At 44.9% G+C, this 26,711-nt stretch overlaps 1 protein-coding gene across 1 annotated transcript in view; it reads right to left on the bottom strand.

Annotated features, from left to right (window-relative positions):
* Positions 1-26,711, bottom strand: part of tnpo1 (transportin 1) — a 46,892-nt gene that overhangs the window by 18,327 nt on the left and 1,854 nt on the right. The window contains exons 3-10 of the mRNA XM_036528196.1: positions 21,231-21,380; positions 19,744-19,850; positions 7,756-7,889; positions 7,551-7,632; positions 5,109-5,231; positions 2,948-3,066; positions 2,199-2,259; positions 688-856 (exon numbers count right to left, since the gene is read on the bottom strand). Of these exons, the coding sequence (XP_036384089.1) occupies positions 688-856; positions 2,199-2,259; positions 2,948-3,066; positions 5,109-5,231; positions 7,551-7,632; positions 7,756-7,889; positions 19,744-19,850; positions 21,231-21,380 (945 nt within the window). The remainder of the gene's footprint in view (positions 1-687; positions 857-2,198; positions 2,260-2,947; positions 3,067-5,108; positions 5,232-7,550; positions 7,633-7,755; positions 7,890-19,743; positions 19,851-21,230; positions 21,381-26,711) is intronic.

Below are 26,711 nucleotides of genomic sequence, written 5' to 3' on the forward strand. Positions count from 1 at the left end.
CGGTATCCCAGAAGAGATTTCCTATGCACAGACTCTTGTGGGAGGGGCAGGCACTTCCACTGACTGGCAGAGGTGCATGACTCCACACTGTACAACAACAACATATGCTAGCTATGTGTTACAGAGAGTTACAGTAACATCCTTTTATCTTACTGCCCTATGCATCCATTTTGTGTGTCAAAAGAAAGCTCATTTCAGGGGAATGCTGGAAAGTCACCCTTCCCTTGATTTTAACTTGTGAAACCTAAACAGACAACATGCCGCAATGTACACTATTCATTAAACCATGAACCGTTAAGCCAAGTGTCATCAATTACAGACATTAATGCTTAACCAAACGCTCTCTGGTGTTCCTACTAGGAAGTGACTAATGACGTGATATATGAACCCTGCACACACTATCTACCTGAACATGAAGATATATCAGTGTGGCAGAATGTCAGGTGAGATATTTATTAGGTCTACTTTTTATGCCCTGACCAACTGAAAGGGAAGTTTGGTTGCTGTTTATTCAGCTGTAGCAATAACAGCTGCCGTGCTGTACATTACACCTGTGGACATTGAGAAAAATTTGAGACCTGAAGCACAATGAGGAAGACTGGGGACAGAGGAACTGAAGACAGAAAACTACTGCTGTAACAGAGACTCTGCAGAGAGCAGTTAGCTTGCTTGCGTGGAAACACTCACGCAAGTTCCAGTCAGAGATGGTGTCGTCGTCGTCCAGGTCGTCGTCGTCATCCTCGTCCTCCTCGATGCCGTCGGCCTCGTGCTGCTGGGCCACCGTCCGGGAGCGGTGGAACCGCGGCCGGATGTCCTGCTCGTTGTCCGGGATCGCTTCGTCCTCCTCCACGTCGCCCTGGAGACGTAGCCGGGTTACACGCGGAACTTCCACAGAACTGTGAGAGACTCAGGCTCTGTGTGACACACTCAGGACTGGTGCTATGGGGGTGCTTAGGGCCAGACAGAATTCAGTGGACCTCCAGTTGTCTCTTTATATCCTGATATCTACATGGTATTTATGACTTTTTCTGTCCCCCATGGACTGCAACTGCACTCCTCTGTATTCTCTCCTGGTCTGCCGAAACTGCAAGTACAGAGCCCACCGTGACCCATCTCTAGTCACTGAATATGCCAGCATATGTGAAGGTCTGAAAGGGACAACTGCCGTCATGGGGTAGAATGAAAAAGAAAAAATGCTGTGATTCATACTGTCTATAAACTGATCAGACTCCATGGGGACAAAATCTAGAGCGCGGCCAGCAGCGTGGTTCCAAACTTGCAGGTACAGAAACGGAAATGCACCAAAAGCTTCTGCTGTAGCCAGAGCCTGCCTTGTCAACACCTGCTCTAAAAGGGGCTGAGAGTAAAGTCGGCCTCTGCGGTGCCTGCATTCTCACGGCCTGCTCTGATCGCGCCGTCGCCGCGCGGCATCGGCAGCTCGGACCCCGCTGCTCAGCCTCCTTGCAGGGAAATGAAAACATGACTGAAAATACGAATGGAAAAATGACAGGCTGGTTAGTCGGCCGTGAGAGGCAGAAAATTGGAGATTAAAGCTGCGAAAACTTGGGTGACACTCCGGCTCGGAAGGAGCGATTTTCCCCTGCGTTTTGGGCCCGGGCTCACGCGGAGATGCGCCTGCCCCCATTGTGTTTTAAGAGCGCTTCAGTGGCTGCAAAAGCCCCCATGTAAGTGGCTTTAGGTTTCTAAAGACCTGGCAAAATGAGATGAATGTTTAATGGTGTGTCTGAATGAGCCACAGCTCTGTATCAACGTTTCAAAGGCAGGGTCAGACATGGCGAGTGGCTGCTGGCTGGCGGACGGCGCAGGGATCACAGGCAGGAGGTCCTGAGATGGATCCCGGCTTTCTGAGAGCCGAGACCTGCACCTGGACTGCCTGAGGAGCGGAGATTAGATGGCCAATTCCTGCCGCTGTGGGGAACTGGCTCTGACTTGACCGTGCAACTCCCTCGGCTCCTCCAAAAAGGTCGTTTTTTATAGGGCCCTCCCCTCCTTTTCTCCTGTATTTCACTTCTGTAGTTGAAGCCATATAAACCATAAGTACCCAAGAAAACAAATCTTCCCCCTTATGTCTGTGCAGCCAACTTTTTAAACTGCACTGCCTAGCACTGCTAGTCAAGAATGTTGAAAAGAGCACAGAAAAATGACGAAAACATAAATGGAAAGTGGCGCCATCTTACCTTGAGAAGAATGATGTCGATTTCAGAATACTTCATCCCGTTAACAAGAACTGGAATTAACCTGGAACATGACATACAGACAACCATTTAACATGTGATAAAACAGCAAAAGCATTAATAAAAACAATTTTGGGGGGATGGGGAGACTAATTAAAATACATTCCTTTGGTCTTGAGATTAAAGTGACAATCTTCAGAATACCAAAGTGCGACTCGCATTCACAGGGGCCAAGATTAAGCACACACAAGATAACCTTCCTATCAATTTAGACTAGTAGAACAAACCAGAAGTTAACCAAGCATTTGTGCCAAAAATGAAAACAAAAACAATGGCCCAAAACCCTCAACTAAGGTGACACGTGACATGGTGGCATAAACTAGTGCTTAGCCCTGTGCTGGTGAGCTTTAGCAGCCTTGGATTTTTCAGTATCCATACACTGCTGGACAGGTTTATTAAATAACAGCACGCAAGGAACATCCGAGTGTGCTGCTTCTCAGACTGTGTTGACCAGCCCTAGACTAACAATACAGGATTTTCAGCAGAGGTCGATGATGGTCTCCGCCCCAAGCCTCCATGTTTCAGCAACGTCTCTCAGCCAGAGGCTGCGTGACGTCTGGAGTGCGAGATCGTTAAATATCCCATCCAGTCAGCTTCGGCTAAGTAACTCAGCCCTGACCTGAAGGCAGACGAGAGCCCCGGAGCGGAGCAGGAAGCGCGGCACAGGCGCGGCGTCCCCCCGGGGTACTCACTTGGAGAGGTGTCCGCACAGCACGTCCTTGCACACGGGCTGTTCCGCCAGCGTCAGCCAGAACTCGCAGGCCTCCAGCGCCACGTTCTCGTCCTGATCCTGCGTGCGCTGCAGCATGTACTGGGACACACAGAGAAGGGGGGGGGGGACACACCGCAGGGCGTGACCAGAGGCAGTGACATTTTACACGCTGGTGCAGCCTGCATGTGTATACTGTGCGCTGGGGGAGACGCTGCAGAATATTTAAACTGAACAAGTAAGGGAATGCACACCATTTTAACCTTCAGCCTCCTGCTCTGATCTTCCTATTATCCAACGCCACAAAACTTATGAATATGAAACTTAAGCTCAATTATAACTGCACCAAAGATATCTATTGGCTGTTTTTGGCTATACCACATCTTCCACGGCCTCTTTAGGAACGCTCATGAAAAATATAAGCACTGAAAAACCTCATAGGCCCAGATGTTACAGCTCTGCATAAAACTGCTCTGCATTCAACACCCTGTTCTGGCATGCAGAGTAGCCGACCACTGTAATTAGAGCTGCGAGCTATGAGGCAGCAGCTCCAACCTGGAGCCCTAATTCCACTTTCTCCACCGGCTGCATTACAATACACCTGCGCAAATGAGAGGTCAAGCAGAGTTCAGTCAGACGACAGCTGACCACCCCCCCCCCCCCCCCCCCCCCCACCCCCTCCACGACACAACCGGGACACGGGGAAATTACAAACCCTAACCTGAGGGGGGCTCTTCAGCACAGACCCTGATTTATCATCAGACTCATTCAAAAACTACACAGCCACTGCCTTCTGGCCCAAGGATGTAATTTACATTCCATTATCTGAGCGATCTACATATAAAAATATATTTGCAATGTGCCCAACCCAGAAATCATTTCCCAGCTCCTTTAATCTAATGGCTGTGCTTGTGGGCAGCATCCTGTTTCAATATAGCAGAGCGAGGAGGAACTGCACCAGAGCGGCAGCGTCTGAGGCCGTCAGGCGGAGGCCAGCTTTGAGCGCGTTTCAATTACACACTCTCTGGTTTAAAACTGCTTTAAATGACTGAAGCCTGCTCAGGAATCACGTCTATGAGAAATCCGCCGCCGAAAGCCTCCGCCCGAGGCACCTCGGCCAGCAAGGATATCGGATTCCAATTTGTTACACCACGCCACCGGCCGTCCCTTTAACTATGTATGAGAACCAATTATATGCTTCGCTTAAACGCCTGAAATATCAGTAGCCTTATGCGTACTGAGGCATACCCAGCATATATGATCTTAAGACATTTGTAACAAAGAACTAATATACCCTTCCGTATCTACTAATTTAGTTACAAATCATAAAATGTGAAGATGAATTTATTGCAACATAGATAAAAATGTGCACAATCCATGGCCAAAATATACATGTATTTTGCCATTCTATTTTCACAGAACTATAGCGTGCTGTCACATGAAATTTGCACTGAACAGAAGGTTTAAGCAGGAAAATGAGCACATTTTGATCAGAGGCTGCATCACACACTCTGACCACATGGTGGTGCTTTTAAACTGAAACTTAAAGTAACGCTCACAGACTTCCCAGACGAAGACCGTTTTATCAAGAGATATGTGTTCGAGTCTCTATGTGAGACGCATTTTAAATTAGCCAGACATAAAATTCTGACGATATTCTACACCATGCGTACTCTGTCCACAGCCAGTGCGTCACACTAATGCGATATAGCAAAGGCTGCCACGCGCCGCCTAACCCGCCACAAGTTGGCCACAGACAAAGGACTGAAACGCACATCTTGGTCTTATGCAATATTCCAGGAATGTTTTTAAAGCCTTTTCTCTGTGCATCTTCTCACAGTGTTTCTGTTCATTGCAACTGGGAGTGGCTGTGTCTGGCTGCTTTAGGACCATTTGGCTGTACTGAAAAATCACCTTCGGCAGAGATGGTGGCAGACAGTGGGGGGGGGGGCGGGGGGGTCAGAGACATGCAGCAGGATAAACAATCGCCTCCAGGGGGAGAGACTGTGTGTTTGTTCACCACGCCATCCTCACGCTTCGCTGGAGATTCTCTCCCCACCCCCCCAGCGCTTATCTTCCGAGACGCGTTCCTCCCTCTCTCTCCCCGTCTCGCCCCGCCCCTCCCCGCCCCGCGGGCCCCTCACCTCGATGATGTTGTGCATGTGCGGGAGCAGGCGGTCCATTCGGACTTCCAGCAGCATGACCAGGGCCCGGCACACGTTCTTCCTCACCTCGGGCTCCTCGTCGCCGGCCAGCGCAAACAGGTTCTGAGGGACAGAAACGGAGGGCTCCATCTTAGGGCTCGTTTTACCCAGCTCCAGGACGGCGTTCCATCCTATCGCTTCGTAAAGCCGCAGTCGCTGTACAGGGCTGAAGCGTCTCAGCGCTAAAGCTTATTTCGTTAAAAAGACCAATGCAGGCCTTATTATATATTTATCTCATGAATACTTCATATGATCCTCTCAAAAATGGTTACACAGAATAAATCATCAGACACATTGGTCTGGGATCTGCAGGAACGCTCCAGGTAACCAAAAGGTATTTTCTTTTTCCAGACAGAAAAAGAAACAGAACATTTAGATTGCAATACTGGACAGAACATTTAGATTGCAATACTTATAATCAGTAGGGGCATTTGTGCCGCTAAAAATTATATTAGAGTTCATTTTTATTTCTTTTCTGTGAACATTAATTGGGGGGTTTTCTGAACAGGACACCACAGCTAGACACTTAGGGTGGGGCTGAGAAAATGGAACCGCACTGAAGTGCTCAGCTGGGCCAAGCATTTAGAAAGCTCTTATAATGCCCACTGACTTGTGGTCTTGGGATGTCCAACTAAAAGCTTTCACCTGGATTTACTTTCAGATGCTTACTGGCTTTTTCTTGAAAACAAAAAAAATAATAAACCAGGGTTCCATTTAGGAATGCATATTAAATGATGACTACGAAATAAATGGAGGTGTTTTTTTGGTGTATTGAAAACAAATTCCACTTCTGCTTCCAGAACAAAGGCGTCATTAATATGACTCAAAAGAAGTCACCTAGGCCCCTTTCTGAAAACAAACACCCGCAACCTGGTGCTACATTTGATCCCAGCTAAAGGTCAAGTTCGTTAGGCTTCGTTCTAAACCGTTTAGGAAAGCCGATTAAGAGGTCACTCCCTTTTGCATCTTACAGAGCAGGCTGTTCTGAAGGTCTTCTCTTTAAAGCGTAACCAGTCCAAAAAGCTGACACCTCTGCATATCATTCCTTACCTCACAGTCTGCTAAGTATGTACACTGGAAAGTGAATAACTGCTTTCACAGCAGAGAAACATTCATTTCCTTCCACAATACGTCCAGGCTCTGGTGCATCAGCAACAAACAGGCGCTTGATTTATGACTCTCGGAGAGAAGTTAGGCTTTTACCGACAGCCACCTGAGGCCTTCAAGGAGTGTTCAGGTGGCTAGGCTGACACATTAAACCACTTGCCTTTCTGAAGGTGCTTCCTAAAGTGTTAACTGAAACCGAGTGCCGTCCATCTCTCCTCCTTCCTGTCTACCTCCTGTAGTCAGAACACACAGCGAGGTTCTGTTTGTCAGCACAACACAGCCTAGCCAAAGCGCACGTCTGTATTTACCTACTTATGTCATCAAGAACATTCTTCAAAAAAAACCGTGTGGGACAACGCGCTTCGAAAATGTAATCTGAGAGACGGAGGAGATGAAGTAGAGCAATGCAATCTGGGCTTTGTGCGAGATTTAGCCTGAAGTAGGTTACAAAACCATGAAAGCATTTCATACTTGCATGCGTTGAGTAATTAAAACCAATGAGAGGCTTTTCATTATGGACACCTGCCAAAACAAAGGTAAGGAACAGCTCCCTTAAAATTTAAGGTGAGGGTATCATTTAAACAAGCTGTTCTTGTAAGACTTTAACTATGCAATGATATGGTAATATGCTTCAGGAAAGGATTTTTTTAAAGCCCGGCGGTACCAGCCACCAAAAGCAGCCTGACAGATTAAAACTCACATTTTGGGCTGTGTGTGTTTCAAAGTCCTAAACTTTACTTTTTATTTAAGTGTTTTATTTATGACTTGTGCGTCAACCCCTGACTTCTGAGGGTATATCAGGAGAGAGCAATCTAAATTTTATTGCCACAGTCATCAATTATTCACCAGGAACCGGAAGATGCTATCAGACTAATGTCATCATTTAGCTCGTTAAGGATTCCTAACACTGCGACCACGGTGTCTGCTCTCAGACCAAACAGACGCTGCACACATTTACATGTAGTCGCTGAGCAGAGGCATTTACCGAGAGTGACGAGCTACATAAATGCATATAATAAGGCCACATGCAAATCCATAAACACAGAAAACGGCAGGCCACATCTGAATGCACGGCAATCCTTCACTCAGCGCTGCAATAACCATTTTCACAATAAACACCATACAACAGTCGCTTCACTGCTTCACAAATGCGGCAAAACAGAAACTGAATTCCACCACAGACGCCCGCGGAACCTGCGAGATCATTTATAAAGCGTATTCTGATGCGCTGTGCTAATCGCCGTGTGGATTTCCGCTTCCCTCGGACTGACTCACCTCGATGAAAGCATCGATGTGGAGCATGAGCGCCTGGGTCCGGCTGATGATGAACTGGTTGACGCAGGCGATGGCGTGGGACCTGTGGAACAAGGGCAGAGAGGAGTGATGCCTCGTGTGCTCCGAAGCACCAGCGGAGCTGATGTTGAATGCTGTCTGCCATCATCTGTGCCATGAGGTAAGGGCGGAGGGGCCCCGCTCCCACCTTATTTTGGGGCTGCTGTGCTTGAAGAACTGCAGGAACTTGGGGATCATGATGTTCAGGGGTCGGTCCAGGATGTCGCTGTCCAGGATTTCGGCCGAGTCCTCGCATATTTTCTGGAGCGCTCCGAATGCCCCCTTGGGGAAAAGGGGGAGGGAGGTAGGGTTAGGGGTCAGAGCAGTGCGGACTCTCAGTAAACCGGTCCTCCCAACCCACAAAACCACCCACTTACTGACATCCCACAGCTCTGCTCACCAAATCACACCCACATTCACCAGCCCTGCTCGCAGAACTACCCAACTCCTCCTCCACTTTGCTTCAGCTCAAAGTCACCAGGCTGTGCGCTACACACAAGACATTGCACTGTCCAACCAAGCTGCCCGCTTTCAAACCCCCCATACTCATGCCACCATGAGGTATGTTTAAACCATTTGGAACTGCCATCTACAGGTAAATTTAGACACTCGGATGAAAAGAAAATTGTTGGAGTAAAGAATTCTTGATTTATCTAACCAAAAACAGACCTAAAGAGCCCTTCGAGGTTACTCAACTCCCACTCACTAAGGTGTATATGCCACATTCTGTATTAGATGTGCACTGTTCACAACAGACTTTCAGTTTCCTTAAGTACTAAGACAGGCAGGGCTGTGTATGTTAACCTTTCAAAATCTGATATTACAATGTATAACCTTAGACTAAAACGCATGAATGGAATTGAGGTCCACGAATCACAACAAAAGGGTCATTAACTGTAGGCCCACACAATGGACAGTTGCCTTCTTATTTCCGCAAAAAGGAACTTTGCCATATCACGGTTTGAATCATGAGTACTACAAATTGGTACTTGACATTCATTTTAAACTGTTAAGAAGGTCGATATGATTTACAGGCGGTTCCCCATTTTACAGCACAATGCATTCATGGCCTCCCTCCTGTAAACCTCATTATCAGAAACCCAGTCCTATTTTCCTACAGAACCACTGCTGTAAGATGGTATATGTTCCTCAGCACAGCTTGGAGGTATAAATTTTTCACAAAAAAGCTAGATGAATTTAGGCTTAAGTGAAATATTCATAAACTTAAAATTCATAAACTACAACTGCATGAAGGTATATTGCACACTGGCACTTAAAGTGGTGTATAAATATGAATTATTGCGACACTGTGAGACAGTTCAGGAATGACAGGGCATGGAGAACAAGTGGCAAATCATGCTGCCTGTTTCTCGGCATCATTTTACAGCAGACAATGTGCAGATCCACTGATCTGCATATTATGTGGACGGTGTAAAGCGACAAATCTGCACCCTCTAACAGCCCATCCTGACAGCGTAGCCGATCTGCGCAAGGGCTGCTGAGGTGATGCTCGTGAATAAACAGACAGACCTCAGACTGGTGTTGAATGACAGACTGAGCAAAGCAGTGAACAAACACCAAACCTGAAATAATTCTTCCTCAGTTCCCCCTCACCAATTCAATGCATGAAAACAAACTAAAATAAGAAAAACCCCTGATGGGGCGAAAAGGCTTACATCTCCTGCTATTTATCTACTGTGCTGCTTTTGGTCCCCAACCTCTCACTCTCACCATAAATCCAGTCTGTGTCCTAACACAACTAATGCGGTATTCTGTCATGAAAGAGGATCATCATAAACAGGACCGTCATAAAGGGCTGTCAGCACAGATTACTTAATAGAGTCATTTTATTTTCCACCAACATGTAGTGTGCATACATGTCTGGAGTCTTACAAATGCCAAATACTTGGCTAAACACAAACAACTGAGTGTCAATTCATAACACAAAGCCTTTTTACCAGGGACTGCCTAAAGGCAGTATTAAGCATCATCTGAAGACCAAGGATTATGGTATGTCAGCTACGTCAGGGCTTTCAATGGGCATTTACAACCTGTGTTCTCGCCCATGGCTATTAAACCCCTGTAAAGTATACATTCACTGCCATACATAAGCTTTCAACAGCACCATCACTTCCAAGTGAGAAAAGCATCCACATTTCCATGAGTGTTGCCTGTGCTCACACCACAGGCTAACCTGCACATTCAACAACCATCCCGTCAGCCCCTATTTTCCACCCCGGTGGATAAATATTTAGACGTATCAGACGCGACAAACTTCTGACCTGCATCCCAGCGATCTGCCTACACGTGTGGAATCAGAATCGAACGACAGACACACAAAAAAAAAAAAAAAAAAGAGCGCCGCCGCCACCGTCGCAGTTATGCCATCCCAGGCTGTTGCCACGGCAACGGTCTGCGCGGCGGGGCGGGCGGCGCGATCCGAGGAGCCGGGGAGTTCTCTCAACGCGCATCCGTCGGCTTTCACCTTGCCAGCCGCCAAGGTCGAAGCGAGAACTACAAAACGCTCCCACCTCGCTTCTCCCCAGCTCTCCTCAGTGTCCATGTTACTAGAGACAGCAGAGACAGGCCCTGCCTTTCTGGAAGACCCGTGGTGTCCACACACAGCTAAGGCTCTGCCGGCGGAGTGAGCCGGTCTGAGTAAACAAAGGCTTTTAAACTGTCATCAGTCATGACAGTAAAACTGCTCTCTCGCAGTCCTATATAAAGTGATCGCCGTCGTTCTATAAATGTTTACCGCCCAGCACCTGCTCTGGTCTTTTAATAGCATAAGCGGAGGGTCCATTAGTCTCACGCCACGCTCGGAAAGTTGGGAAACTTAAAGGGGCGCCAGCGATCCCCCCTGCGCGCTTTCGGGAAGCGCTCCCGGCACGCGCTTCTCCGAACGCTCGCGGGAATCTGATTTCATTCCAAAAACGTGGCCCCCCCTTTGTAGCTTGGGTGGCAACGCAGAGGAGTCAGCAGGGTGCTGTGGGCTCGACACCATGAGAAATGTGCTTAAACTAACTGTGTTAGTAATCACACAGCTGCATAAATTAATATGAAATATCTAATTTGGTTAAATACAGTATAAAAGCCTGCTCTCTCCCCAACAATATTTCTTAATCGGGTAACACAAAAAGCCAAACAAGAAATGCAGCCCAAGCATATGCCAAGCCTGGGAAATCTGGAATAAAATGAGATTTTAAATGGCATGCTTGACATTCGACAGATAACAACCAGATGCTTGGTCAGGCATCTCCTGCCTCCCTTCCCCAAGGCCAAAGCCAAGCTGCACTGAAGCACTCATCTCATTAGGAGGCCACTTGAGCCAGGAAGACCGACCAGGACTGTCCTGCTTTAATAGCAGGAAATGTCAGTAATCAGATCTCAGTTAAATATTAATGCAACAATAAAGAGAGCCCTCCACCAATAGTGGCCATTTGAAATGCTGCCAAGCCTTCACGACTGCTCTGTTTAGGTTTTTATTCCATTGTTTTTTTCTTTACAGAGTGAGCCTGGGCATGTTATTTCGGTATCCGAAATGTCAGATCTTAACACTGCTAATCTAATGGAACATGGGGGTCAGTTTCCGTGCCATGCTGGTTTGAGGCCTTTACAGAAGGGATTTGCTACCGTAACCTCCAGTGTGTGCAGGCATAGCTTTATGTCAAACGCACACAGGCATGGGCTGACAGGGTTATGGCCAGGCTGGGTTCACTGGAAGAAGAAAAGGCATTGAAAATTACATAACATACATTATCTAAGGTTATTATTGAAGAGCGCCGATGTGAAAATTTTTTTGCTACTGCCTTTCCATGCATCTCTCCATCTGTGTGTATACATGTGATGTAACCGTATCGTGGTTATCTCCTATAACTTTGCAGACACTGTTGTAGAAATTTCATGTGAGCACACTCTCTCTACAGACAGAGGCAGCACTGATATCCAGGTGGCCACGGATTGGCTCGTTTGGTTTTTGGCAAGATTTGTTTCTTTGAAAGCGCTGTCTTGGAGTTCTGCAGACAAAGGCGCATTGTAAAAACCCTGCAACTCAACAGTAATCTGGATTAGCACACTCTGTTCCCGAAAGATCAAATGAAGCAATTTTGAGTTAACTGCACTGTAAAGGGAAGTTTACAAGGAGCACTGAAGTTGCCCAGTGATTTCATCAAAGAAAATCAACAATTAAAAGCTTATCTTCGCGAGCACAAGTTATTTACTTACCTTTTATAAATATTTAACTCACAAAATAAAGAAGCTATCCTAATAATTTCCTGCATGTTATTTTTATGACTTTCCTTCCACATTTACTCGACATAGGCCTCCTACCTAGAGTCTGAATGTTCAGTACATTATGGCTACATCAGGTGTAGGTTCCCACCTTTTCCAGAGCCTGTTAGGCTGTGAAAAACAAAAGCCTGCCTTGTGCCGTTCTCAGACAGGTTATGACCAGGCCCTGACCAGTTTCGGCTCAAAGGAAATAACCAAGCAAAAAAAAAAAAAAAAACTCTTTAGAGGTTTAGATGATCCGATTACTAATTCTCCCTGGATTAACTTCTTCATTACCACATTATCCCCAACGCTGCACACCTTTGCGAGACCTGCAGCAATTAAAATGAGGTGCCTCTTGCCTGACGCACGGGTACAGCTCGCTGTACAGCGGTTATGACACCAGAGGGGATTTATCGAGAGGGTTATCAACACAGTAAACCTTTTATGGATCCTAATCACAACTCCTGATCGCGTCGGCAGAAAATAACTGACCTAAATCTCTGAGACAAAAATCAAAGACTGCTCTCTTGCAACGCGTTTCGTGAGGGAGCAATTTATAGCGTGGCTTTGCAGAGAAAACCACGGCGCACTCAGCTGTAGCAGTCTTGTCGGATGTTCCTTTAGGTCCCTGCCAAGGCAATCTCTTACTTCTTCGGTTCTAATTGGAGACAATTTTTTTCTTTTAGTGCCACTTGGGTGACATAGGGACATACATCAGTGTCTTGCAGGAGCAAATGATCTCTACTAGACTAACAGGATTTATAGCAATGTACCATGCCGCTGCACTCCCTGTGCTAGGCGACAGAAGGTCAACCCTTTTAACTGTGTAAGGCATTCATTTTAATAGGGCTGTAGCAATTAAACGGGTAATCGGATCGTTCAGCCAAATAAGGCTTTGATTAATGCTCAATTTTTTTTCCAGAAGCAAATCAAGTTTTTAAACACAGTATTGTTTACATTAGAACATTTTCATTAGCTACTATTTTCCTGCCATACAAGCTTCGCCAGCCTCTGATTGGCTCAGACTAAGTCACATGGGGCAAGTAGGCTAATAAGACTTCCATCATACCCTGCTTGTGGAGAAAGCAATACATTCTAAATGTAAGTGTGCTATATTTACTGCTTTAACCGGAAATAAAATTTGAATCGTGTAAGCTTTCAATGCAGGTCCCTTGTATGGAAGGGGCTTTTTGATTTTCACACACAGCACTGCCTTAAAAGGTTTGCAGAGGAAGAGGGGGGGGGGGGGGGGGGGTGGGGTCAGGGAATGCATTATATGAATCTGGCTGAGGAAAAAGCCTGTGAGAAAAACTGGTTTTCTTATCAGAAAGTGAGGGTCCAAAAGGTTTTTTTTTTTTTTTTTTTTAAAAGTACTTGATACACTCGCCTCAGTAAATCCCTGGAAATAGGTCAGTGAACCGCAGCCTGGAAGAGCCCAAACTGAGCTTAGGAAATCTCCAGTGCTAGACTCAGTTTCAGACCCTCTACTTTTCTCTTCCTTCAGCGTGTAACACAGGGCACCTTACGGTCTTAACGCCAGGGGAATTTCAAGCAGCTCAGACAGGCGAGCACAACCACAAAACGCAACTGCAGGCACAAGGTCAACGGTTACGGTTGGGACTCCCAGACAACTCCTCCCTGCCTATCACCTATATGTATAGTATAATGTAAAATGTACTCATAACAGTTCTATTTCCCTGTAATGTGAGGCCCAGAGAGATGCTGAACGGGGGTTTCTACTGAGTTTTTGCATTTATGAATGCTGCAATTTCAGATTTTCCAATACTAAAATTCACAAGGGGTGATGCTGAAAGGAGAACTGACAGGAATGCTAGATAAAAATCTCTAACTGGCTAATATTTTTATTTTGCTCTAAATATTTTGCATCTAAAGGCTGTCTACTGCAGGGACGCCATCCAGGCTCTTCCATTCCTACTGAACTCTCAGAAGTCCTCCTCCACCTTCCCCACTGTCAACGGCAGCTCTGGGCTCACACAGCAGGGGTTTCCCTGTGCATTCCCCAGCCGTGGCAAGCGGCCAGGCTCAGACTCCCACTTCTTTACAAAGGTTCGTTTTGTTCGTTTTTTAGTTTGACACTTTTCCATATTATTTTGTGGCGAAAGGAGAATGATGAAAATTGACTGCGTTCCAAAAATGACAGGGATGCTGCGGTCGCCTGCAGTGTTGTACAGCCAAGACGGCGTTTGACTAATTAGGCTAGTGCTGAGAGCAGCCGTGCAAGAAGGGCTGGTAAGAACGGCTGTCTCTCTATATAACGTCAACAATTACTGATAGAGCTTGAGGAACTCATCAAATGACTAACATGTCAGTGAGTCTGCCACTGCAAAAATTTAAAACAATATTTAAAGAAGCCCTTTTAAACAGTCTAAAAATATCTGTGCATGACACTACTGGGCACCAGCTATAGTATGTAAAAGTCCAGCAAGTTAGCTAGGTCCCTTTAGCTAGCTAAGAGAGCTAGATGTTTGGTGGAGTTGAGGTGACTGGAACAGACAAAGCTGGATAGCTGGAGAACTTCTTCGGTTTGACACACAGCTGAACATTTTTTGTGGACACAAAATGATGTTAAAAGATTTTTATGTATATATCAAAATCAAAGTTGTATTACAGGCCTAGCTAACAGGGCGTATAAGTACATTCATTGTGTGTGGTTTTAATTCATTTTGAAATTACATACACAGCAACCTGATGAAAAAGCAGACGTCTATACCACCCAAGGGCAGAGCTGCTGGCACATTTAATAGCTGTTGGCATTCATGACTGTGATCAAACAACAATTTTTTGAATGTACTGTCATGAATGGCCTTTTGTCACTTCTCATTTTAGCATCCAGATTTTGCCTGGCAAACAAGAATTATTTAATATGGATTTGGTGATTCATGAAGATCTTGTAGACACATACACTGAAAAAAGCTGAACAGACACATTTTCTTATGATCTCTATTTTTAATATACAGCAGCATTAAATATCAAATACAAGCCCACACCTGGGCAGGAGTCAATTTTAGGGCAAGGTTGAAAAGAACTGTGAAAGAAAAATTGTTCAATCCCAAACAGTTTATGACAAAAAAAAAAAAAAAAAAAATGGAGAATTGCCTTTTTTTTCCCCCACCAACCTGCGGCAGAGACCACAGCGCCCGAGCGACGCAGAAACCCCAGCGCAGGGATCTGCCCTCCGCACAAAAGGGATGCTGGTGCTTACTCGACACATTGACGGAGGGCCATTCGGAAAACGCCCTGTGCACCGTCAGTGAAATTCAGTCAAGAGCGGCTCTTCTGACTGAGCCCGGGCCGGCCTGGGGCTCCCGGTAGAACACCCAGTTCCTATTCCCCAAACAACCCCGCACGCGATTGATTCCCACTAAACGAGGGAGGGGGGACGTGGAGGGGGGAGGGAGATAGCTGGTACGAAACACGAAATGATTAATCCGCACTGCGCTATCAATCACGCAGTCCTGACCGCCGACCGCTTCGCTTTTTTTATTTACAGCGGCTGGCGCCCTTCCAGGGCCCGTTCCCGGTGCTCCATGGGAATCTGTGCTATTTTAGGCCCCTGTTGCAACGGAGCGGTTACCCGCGACGCGAGGTTGCGGATGACAAAGGTACAGAGCGAGGCACGAGGGGGCTGGGTGCGCGCTCGCACACTGGATGAAGAGCTCATACCCGCTTCGTGACAACATTCGCTTTTTATGTCCAACGAACAACTCAGTATTTGGACCTGAACAAGCGTGCATGTATTCCTCCCAACATAATGCATTATGAATTGAGTATAGTGTTGTTCTCCTGTGCCCAGTTAACATCCTCTGCGACCAGACAGGGGCATGTTTTGTAAACAGTGAGTAGTGTGCCGCAGCTGCAAAGATTATTCAGTCTGCTTAGCGGGGGAAAAAGTACAAGATAAAGCTTTCCCCATTTGCCATATAACTACAGCAGCTCCGTAAACTGCAATGAGAAGAGCTGGTGATCCAAACATACAAAACAACCTTTACAAAATTCTGTCTCGCAAAGCAACTTTGTTAGCTGTCATGAACCATTTACACCAAATGCTGCATCTGCTGTTGACTAGTTTGGCCTTATAATTCAGATTTTTAGAGGGAAAAAAAATGAGAGGGTGTTGCAGCTGACAATAATATTGTTTAAAACGCACCATACAAATTCATTACTGTACATAATTTGCTAAATGATACATAATGATACAGCTGGATTAGAGAGGTGTGAGATCTTGTTCCTTCTTAATGCCATTGTGCCATGCGGCTTTTGTGCTGCCATTTAAACCCCTCGGAAACACGCCTCCGTCCCTCAATGTTACGCCTTCTATTATTTCCACAAATTCTTTTCAGCTCGGAGAAAGGCCTGTGCATTGACTAATTAATGAGGCTTTTTATGCTACGCTGATTTCCTGCACAAAATGGCTGGAATTCACATGTTCACTTGTTTGCAGTTAGGAAACCAAAGCCAATGGATACATTCACTTCCCTGTAACTCTAGACTTATTAAACCAAGTGTTTCTCTGCTTTTATAATTTAATTCCACAACACACAGCATTACATCTCTACAGCACTCTCTCCAGTTTTCAGGGCAAATATCTGTACTACTTCAACTGACTCATTACACAGTCTAATGACGGCACTTCAGCTTTGATATTACTTTATACTTTTAAAATGCTCAAACAATCTCCAATAAGCAAATTTTCCATTAGAGGTTTTCAGTCCACAGTCTCACATCAACAATCTAATATATTTAGACACTTGTATTTAAAGCTAGACTTGCTGATGAATCAAGACATCTTTCCTTACAGCCTTCATAAACAATTTTATATAATTTACTACACATTACTTGACGATGTCTAAATTCCAATTCAGCGCCGTACGTCTAGAGAAAACTGATACTTCTTCACAGCCTCTCTCCAAGCACGTTCGCAACACAAACGCCAACTAAACACTCGCTAAGACCCAAACGGCAACATGTCCTAAAACTGGCATGCAATGCTTTGCGGCAGTTAATTCTCAGGATACTCCCCACCGCTATTTTCTTGGCATCGCTGATGTGAGAGAGACAGCAGTAGACTGGTGAAAAACGCTGCCGTTTGACATGCTACCTGACGGAATGCGAATGAGACATAACATTCTATCCATGACACAGGGATTTGAATGGCATTCCCAAATGCATTTTTGCCTTCTTTAATCATAAAATCCACTTTCCCCCACATTTATTTTCAGGGAAAATCCATCTTGATCCCATCCCTTCCACCTAAAGACCAGCGAAACTTTTTTCAGAGAACGTCTATGGGAGATTAATGGAGGATCAAGGCAAGACAACTAATCACGGCGAGGCAATCCAACCAATCTGCACACTCTGGAGATCAGCCACTGGGGACCAGATCCCCCCCCCCCCCCCGAAACAGCAACGATAAATCCAAACCCGAATTCTAAACATGTGTATTGGATTAAACTTTGAGGGACACTGCCAAATAAAAGAGAAGTCTCGCTGGCAGCACAGCCTGTGGTATGCATCTCCTCCAGATTCCTTCCTCCGGGCGTCCAATGCAAAAAAGCAGGGCTTAAACTCAGAGATAGCCCCGCAGCAGCAGAACGTAGCTGACCGCGGTTACCGTAAAGAACAGATCGATTCTAACACATTCGGACTGAACTGGACTGAAACGGACACCCAAACTTCACTGCTGAACAGTGAGTTCCTATGTACCACTTGTGACACACCAACAAAACTGGATTCCGCGATCAGAGATAGCAGCACATTCACAAAGACACGGACCACAAAAATGGCTGCACGGACCCTACAGTGGGGTAGAGGCAGAGCTGCAGTTACGCACGCCTCGCTGTCCTGATTGGAACAGCAGAGTTGCTGGGAGCCACATCCCCCCCCCCCCCCCCCCCCTGAGAACTGTCAGAACCAATAAAGCCATGCCCGTCACAGCCCTACATACGTGATGCTTGATAAACATCATCCAATGGTAGAAAGCACACAGAAAAGTGAGAGGGGAGTTGAAAAGGCCATCAGCGGGATGTTACTCGACCCCCCCCCCCCCCCCCCCCCCATTCTGACCGACTCATGACCACAGCATTAAAACGTCCGTGCTCACGTCACGCGGGCCAGGTCTTGACTCAGCAAAAATCCTGCCATTAATCTATTTAAGGAGGACGCCGGGGGTTTCTGTTCGTGTGCCGAATCAGAACACGCTGGCAGAAAAGACAGATGTTCCGCCCTCGTCCTCCGGTGGAGCACCGCAGCGGGCAAATCACCTAAGGTCAAACAGCGCTTCGAGAGCGAAGCGGATGGGAGGACGGGGTTAGCTCGGGTGAAGAGCCCTCCGCCACACAACAGCCGACGAAGCGCCGGGGAACGAATCCTCCGACACTAAGTAATCTCCAGCTTTTTGGGTCGCTTTCCAGTTTCCGGAATCCGCTGCCGGGCCTGGGGCCCGATTGCACAGTGGGGCGCGGGCCAAGATCTTAACTCCTCATCTCCCCCGTCTCTCTCTATCTCTCCCGCACGTCAGGTGTGTCGGGACACCCGGCCTTCGTTTAACTAAATGTACGCCGTTCCGGGCTGGAGCGGGCGCTTTACGACCTCCTCTTCTGAGAAGCAGCGCTGGGCCAAGCTGGCAATCCTGAGCGCTTTTTTTCCCCTCCGCGTATCCCCAGCTGTTCCTGCTTATTCTGATAATGTGTTGAATTCGAAAGGCTGTTATTGTTTAGCCTGATGTCGGCTGCAAACCGTTAACCGTCAGGAATGTTTCCACCTAATTTTAGGGGGTGGAGCAATCACACCCTTGTGAGAGGACCGACATGCAAAAGACTAGTGACTAAGGCATTTGAGAGGCGTGGGACTGGCTGATGTCTGCTCAGACTCCACACCTGCAGGTCACTTCCACCGGACGGGCACGTCAGTCATATAGTGCAAATCCAACGTCACAGGACAAAGTGCATGCCAATTTACACACTGCTACTGAACATCATGATTACGCACAGGAGTTTACTTTCAGAGCATCAACCTTATCATTCATTTCATAAAAGCTGTCCTGACTGAGACGGCATTGATTAAAACAAGAACAATGCTATCAATTATGAGAAGTATGAGCATCCTGGCGTAATGAAATTGCAGAGACCTCAAGAACGCACTGCTATAATGGCTGCTCTTTCAGGATCATCTGGCCGTTTTATCATGAGCAGAATAGCTTTGTGCTCGCTACTTTGAGGGAGATATCCCATGACTAGAGATCAAACCTCATGACTTTAAGCTATTTTCCGAGTGCTCAGTCGTCTGTGCAAACAGCGCTCTACTTTTCTCTCCAGCACTCTGGTTGGCAGCTCTGTTGTGATGACAGATTGCTGACAGACCACATCACTCTACATTATGGTAAGGTGGGGCCATTAAAAAGACCCAGGTACCTCTTAGTGTACCTTTTACTGCTTAGGGCCTTTGCTACAAGCTCAGAATTCACTACATAACCAAAATATATTTTTTTTAATTATTTTACAATTCCCACAACACAAGCCATCAGTGGAACTCTAAAAATCTAAAAATAATGTAACACAGAAAACACGTAGTGCTTAATTTAGTGGACACATGGGTACAATCATAATGACATAATTAAAAACAACAACAAGTTTCTTGCAGGGTCGCTGACAGGGAAATAGCAGCATAGCAAACATGAGAAACACACTACACTGCTGGTTTAAAGAGGCCCCTTAAAAACAGCGAGGGCCTGAAATACCCTTTCCTTCCACCACAGGATCTGGGCACACACCCAGATATCAGAAAGACTTTTATACTGACTGAGACCGGATTATTAGAGCCATTTCTTCCCGGCAGAAGTCCTCACCTCGCACGTATTGTAGTCCTGGGAATCCAGTAGACTGCATAACTTGGGCAGCAGCTCCGGCCAGTTCTGCAGCTCGCCCTTCGAGGCGATGGTCGTGATCAAAATACCTGGACGAGAAACCGGAGGTGAGGTCAGCACAAAGCGACGAGAACCTCAGTGAGCAAACACCCCCTCGCCAGCCGCTCGGACGCCTGTAGGTCTTGGTGGTGGAGGCCATCTCGAGGTTTCAGATTAGCGCGTGGGGACGCAAGCCTGGGGTGGACCCTTTATCTCTGTTCTTAAGTGAGGAGCAATTGTGATTGGTGGCTTTGACATGTGAGCTTTCATTGAGATCCTAAAATTGCTCACTAGCTGGCAAGCTGACATCTGAAAGTCGCGGGCTGAAGAAACACACTGACCTAAAACAAGACATTTCTCCCGGGAGTGCGAATAAGGGATCACAATAACATGCAAGCACACTTTGTCCCCTTGCTAATTTGTTCGAAGGTCTGGTCCCCATGACAATGGTGCACTGGGAGATAATTGCTGCCAATTCTTAAGGAAACACTATGGTATTACATCCATGCTGACAGTACTGCTGTTCCATCACTGCTAACAGCACATTCATGAACATGAAGGCTCAAATACCAAATGGTTGTTTCATTTTGTTTTTTTTTCTACCCCATTTTCTTACACTGATATATTACAGTAAAAGTGGGTACAATTTAGGTGTCATTAACTAATTGGGCATAAATGCATGCATGTGTTAAAGAGACAGACTTGAAAGACAATACATTACCAATTTGGACTTAATTAGAACTGACGCTTTAAATAACTAAAGTAAAGCAAACAAAAAAGATAAAGATATATAAATAAATAAATCTGGCTAATGCATCTGACCCACCACATAATGTCTGAATTGGTGCTATTTCTGGGAGAAATGACGGAAAAAAACAAGCGGAAAAAAAACCAGAGGCTTTGCTTATATAACACGTTCGTCTGCACTGATCACATGAATACAATCTCTCCAGAGCATCAGATAAAACTAAGCTAGGCAATCTCACATTTCTAGGAAGGCGTGTATAGCTGTATGAAGTATATAAAAAACATTCCCTGTATCTGTTCCTGATAACTGTTCAATTATTCAACAGCACACTGTGGCAGAATTTTAATAGTAGCATTGTTATGTATGAGGCTTAAGTGTCAGCCAAAAACAAACAAACACAGAAAGAATGTAGTAAAATTTTAGCAGGAGTTCCAGTGGTTCTTAAATCAGATGCTTCCTCTATCAGTTGCCTTTCCACAAGCCAAAGATTGACTAAACCAATTAGCAGAAGATGATCGCTCATAATACAAAACATATGGAAGAGAGTACACAAGAGCGTTTTGTATTGGAAAAATCATTCGGTAGCAAGCACAAATCTCTACTGATATCTCGGTAGCCCATTAACGGGCCAACAGCAAGGCGTCTGGGGCAGTGCCTTTTTGTTGCTGCGGTGTCAGCTTACCCACGGTGGCTCGGATGAGCGGGGAGGAGTCACCGATGTTCTGCAGGCACTCGTTCTTGATGAAGTCCGACACGCCGTTGGGGAAGTTCTGGTAGTGCGCCTTGACATTGTTCTTCAGGATCAGACCGCTCAGGGACCTCGTGGGCTCATCTGCGGGGTGGAGGGGGGCGGGGTTAATAAGTTGGGAAAGCAGACGCCACACGTCACCGTTAGCAGTTAGGGGTGATAATAGGCGCATGATGAAAACCTGCTTTCATTTGCTCACAGTCGTCCTCTTTAAATATCATTTTGTACACAAGTAGCGAAGACCCTGAACTCAAACCCTCACAAGCAGGCACTAATGCTGGACCACTGGGCAGAGCTGTTGGATTTCCCCATAAAATTCGCTCTACAAAACGTGTGAATCTGTACTGCAGCCACAAATATTAAGGCCACACTGAAGAAATGGCAACATTAAAACGGTAAAGTGCCTCATGTGTTGTCCTCATTAACATGGGTACCTTTTCTTCAAACACACAAACACACTAGCACCAATTTGCCTTGAGTCTCCAACAGCTCTTTAGAGCCTGAGCCCCCGCAAACAGACCCAAAGCAGGCAGCTGTTCATATCACTGGTCATGCGCCAAGGGCCTGTCAGTTGCAGAAACGGAGTCCACTTTGCCATAGAGGCATGGAGCTATAATATGCATATGTGCATTACGCTTGCTTTGATCTGATGATTTACCGTACATAGCTCACGCCGTCATGTATTATCCATTTGTATGGCTAGGTATGTACTTTAGCCGTTAAGGTCAAGTCCCTAACTCAAGCGTACAGCAGCAGTGCCCCCAAACAGAATCTGAACCCACAACCTGCTGTTTACAAGCACAGTTCCTTTCACCAATACATGACAGCAGCACAGTTTATTGGTTGGGACATAATTCAGCGCGAGTGGAATTTAGTGAATGGAAAAAGGAGAAGTTCCAGCATAACGCTCTCTCGTCAGAGCCGGGAAAATTAAGATAAAGAAGCCTGGACAGGCGTGACATGAAAGTCAACTTAACTGTTTTTCACATAAATCAATCGCCCCGAAGAGAAGGCAAAAAAATCAATTACAGCCAACACACTGGCTTCCTCAGAGCATGTCCAATTTTCCCCCGTTAGAAATGAAAGAGGAGGGTGGCAGCAAGAGAGGAAAAAAAAGAAAGCCATTGCGGAAATCATCTAAAATTATTGTTAGTGGCGGTCCTCTTCAGAGGCGGACTCCGCTCCGTGTCGTTCGCTAGATGGTATTACGCACTTTGTGAATGTTACACTAACACAATGTTTCATGAACAATTTTGTCCGACAGCTTTTATGAGGCAGCTCAGCTGGAGAGCTCTTATAGAAGCATGCAATGTTCCTGATGCATTCTGACTGGCCTGGATTATGACATGAAGTGTTTTTTTTTTTTAATCACACTGCGTTTTCCATTCATTAAAAAAAAGCTTGATAGTAAATATTCGCCAGACTATAAATTAGTCACTGTGAACTGCTGAGATGAATCTCCAGATGGATTAATGCTTTAATTTTGGCTACACGACCATAAGTCATTCTCGACACCTACCATCAACACAGCCATCTTGCTCTCGGCAGACAGAAAACACAGGAAGCATTTTTCAATTACTCCCTCTTAATGAAGGATACTAACACAATATCCTTCACGTGCCACTTTGCGTTGAAGAGGAACTTCAGAAAATACATGAAACTTACACTTTAAGAGCTACTCTGCAGAGCCATGCAGTAAGCAATTCCCATTCGCACAAAATGTATGACTACTGAATCTCAGCTAAGTATCAGTGCTACTATTTATATACAATGGTATATTCTATACACTTCAGAGACACAAAAACAATACGCTGAAATTTAAATGACGGTTTCACTATGCACCACCCCCACCCCAAAAAATAATTAGGCTCATATCAATTTAAAGAGAATTACCCCTGCATATGAAGATCTCTCCAAGCTCATCGAAAAGGTGACCACACCAATACAGTCTTAACTGAGTTTCAATTAAAACTGAACCTGACCTGAAGGTCACAGGAAAATAATGAAAAGCACAGAATTCCTTGAAATGGCGCTGGCTAATACTGTAAGGAATGCCACAGAGGGTTTGAAACACTCGTGCATTTAAGCTGCAGTAAAAACACAGATTTACAGGAAATGCTTCTGAAAATGTGCGGCTCTGGCACCAAGTCCCCTCAAAGTTATGTCATGTTGGAGCGTGCTGTACTTTCTTCCCACTGTTCCTTTGGTGGTAAACCAAAGCGTGGTAACAGACCATTGTATTCCATCATTGTATTTGCATCTCTTCTTCAGTCTTTCAGTCAATTCACATATGCAAGACTGCTTCGAAGCCATCTTCCATTGATCTCATCTTTCAACTCTGTCGTCTATGTGAAGGACAACTTTTGTTTGCTTCCAGGAAGCTGGACAAAATGACTTTGGTGTGAAAGGTGGTTTTACGATCCGATCGAAACTGCACTGACATCACTTTACCATCTGCACAAAGTACTGGCAACCAATATTCTCATGAAAGCACGGTTGAGAACAGCTCTCAGTGTTGGTTTGTTTTCTAGCTCAAAAAGGGAGTTTTGCTTGATTTCTTCCCACTGTCAACAGCAGTAAAATATTGACAATTACCGACTTCAACCTGTAATGCATTATGCTGGGATGTGCAATACATTATGACAAACAATAAATAAAATATAAAAAGATGGCTTACTTATTGTTTACCTTTTGGATACTGAATGTACAGAAAACCAAGTTTTGGGCAGCACACAGGCAACAGAAATGACAGGTAGGAGAGCACAGATGTTGACTGTGCCTTCAGCACAAGAAACATTTCAAAGGTAAACATCAGACATAACCCCTCTCAGCTTCAAAGGCAATGTCAAATAAAACTTTGAACAGTACATACGAACATTTCCCAAGATGAATATAGATTATAAAAATGAAGATACTGTGATGTAAAAAAATGCATGAATTACACAAACAAAACATGAATTTGTGCTAGGAACTACTGTACAAGAATGTATACTATAATTGCACAACATGACATGAGGTAAGAAAATTATACTGTGGCAATGAATGGCTTGGTAATGTTGGTGTATGGTTTTATGGCTTTGGGAAAAAAAAACCTTAACTATTGCATGTTAGATTTATACCTTGGCATTTCTGTTTTTGTTTTCAAACCTGACAAATGTTTTACAGTGACAGAGCCTTTATTAACTGGACAGAAAATGTTTATTGGGTGATGCAGAAATGGTTTAAAATGAAAGGAAAATATTCTGGCAACATAATTTTCAGGTGACAGCAAAAATGTATTTCTTGTCTTGGTTGACATTCCAGCTGCACACCCATGCATTACAAGAACTATTTGCTTTCTGTCAAACCAACACTTATCAAGGTTAGCATTATCTGATCGCCATTGTATGCTTTAATGGACAGATCAAAAATAGCCAAAACTGACTGTAAACACAATTTTGAAAAAGTAAACCAGAGCTGATGAATGCACGCACCAAATTGCTTAGAAGAACGCAAAATTGATCAGTCAAACAGGTAGTCTATAATTCTAACTAATTATTATGTTTCAATATCCGTGGAAGAAGCCAAAGAAACTACCACCTTGCAGCTATCATCTATTCAGAACACTCAAAATGTAAAATGCAGACCATGAGTAGCTGTTATAAAAATTCTGTCAGCCACTTAAAACGGCAATCTAGTTGTCTGGGGGATCAACTTCTTTCAACGCTGGCAAGCTTCTTGAGTGTCTTGGACAGGCTCCCAAAGTGACTGGATAAAGGCAGTGAGAACTCACAAGCAACAGGTAGCACAGAGCGGTTTGATTAATCAGACTGCATCTGCTACATTGTACTCACAGGACACACCACCACAGAATGGCAAACATCGTCTTCCCTTTACTAAAATAATTTCCAAAATCAAACAATACATCAGCAAATGTAATAATATTATAATGACAGCATTGCAGTTCCTTCTTCGTATTCTGCTAAACTGCCATGTTAGTTTCTGTGTGTTCTTCAAATATATTCTCTTAAACCCTGCTTGGCTAATCCATCCTCTAATCCATCCATATCGAAGGTTGGGAAACTGATACTCCCATTTACAACACAAAAATGATCAAACCAAACCATTCCCATAAATATGTTCTGGATGTATTGTAACAAATACTGAATGACTCCATCGAGATACACAGCATAAAATTAACTGTCAATATAAATTTAGCACATCATGCAGGCCAATGTAAAAAATGTGGAAAAAACAAAGCTAACATTACACTTATACCTTCTAAACTACTTCCAGGCATCTGACTGACATCTCTTGTTAGTAGCTGCCTAGTTAGATAACCTGTAAGCATGTCTTTATTCCACCATTTTAAAAGGAAGACTGCTCAAGGCTTCTTAGAAAGCTTTTCCAAGAGATCACTCTGCTTCTGTTAAAACACAGGGATAATGACTTGCAAGATTCCAAGTGGGCATGCTGCAAAAGCGTTTCCAAGACATGAAAAAGATGCAAACAAGAAAGAGGAACAGGAGGAGATCATTTTCTAAGAAAATATGTCATTAAAAAAACCTTTTACTTCCATCAGAGTAACATCATTACCTCAGAGGTGTGTTCCAAGTGCCTTTAACCTTTAAATGCAACCATCTGACACAAGATGAATTATTTCAAAAGCTGAGTATTTCTAAACAGCAAGACTTCCAGTGAGACAGGTGAGGGATATACAGATACTTAAATTTCTCCCCAGGCTGGAAGAAGGCTAACAGATGTTTCACGAGCTTAAGACTAAACAAGGAAGTGGACAGGGTATGCGTTTTCCCTTTAAAAGAGAAGATAAAGATTACTTCACACTACGTCTTTAAGCCTATTTTGAGATTTGAGAAAGGGACCATTGCTTCTACAATGAGCCCACTGCTTCATTTCCTTTAAAACATAACTTACTAGAGGTTGATCAGTCTGAAATGGATATCCAGCTACAGCTAACCTTGTAGTGAGGTTCATTTCGAACACTTTATTGTTAAATTGGATCACTGATTAGTCTCAATTGGTTCCAATTACCAAGGGCCACACTTCAGAAACTAGGTTGCCTTCTGTCCACCTCATCTGCAAAAAAAACTGAACTTGAACTGTCATCAGTCAAAGCCAAGTCGTACTCCGTCAGCCTTGGAGTTAAAATTAGGGAAATTCCATACCTACCTCAAGGTCATCCCTAGCCTACACTGATTTGTCATCTTGGACAAGTCCAGTGAAACTTAAAAAGGTGAAATTCTGCAACTAACTGAAGACAGAACCTTTTACACTGGCCCTGACCAACTGTAAGTTACCTTCTCTCCCAATTTTAGGTGCAGTCAGTTACACCATAAGGCCCTGGTCTAAGATGTGCTGGGCAACAGGGTTAAAATTAGAGTGACCCATATTTTTCCAGCAATTCATCCCTGACAT

The sequence above is a fragment of the Megalops cyprinoides genome, chromosome 5 (genome assembly GCF_013368585.1).
Source record: "Megalops cyprinoides isolate fMegCyp1 chromosome 5, fMegCyp1.pri, whole genome shotgun sequence".
Lineage (NCBI taxonomy): Eukaryota > Metazoa > Chordata > Actinopteri > Elopiformes > Megalopidae > Megalops > Megalops cyprinoides.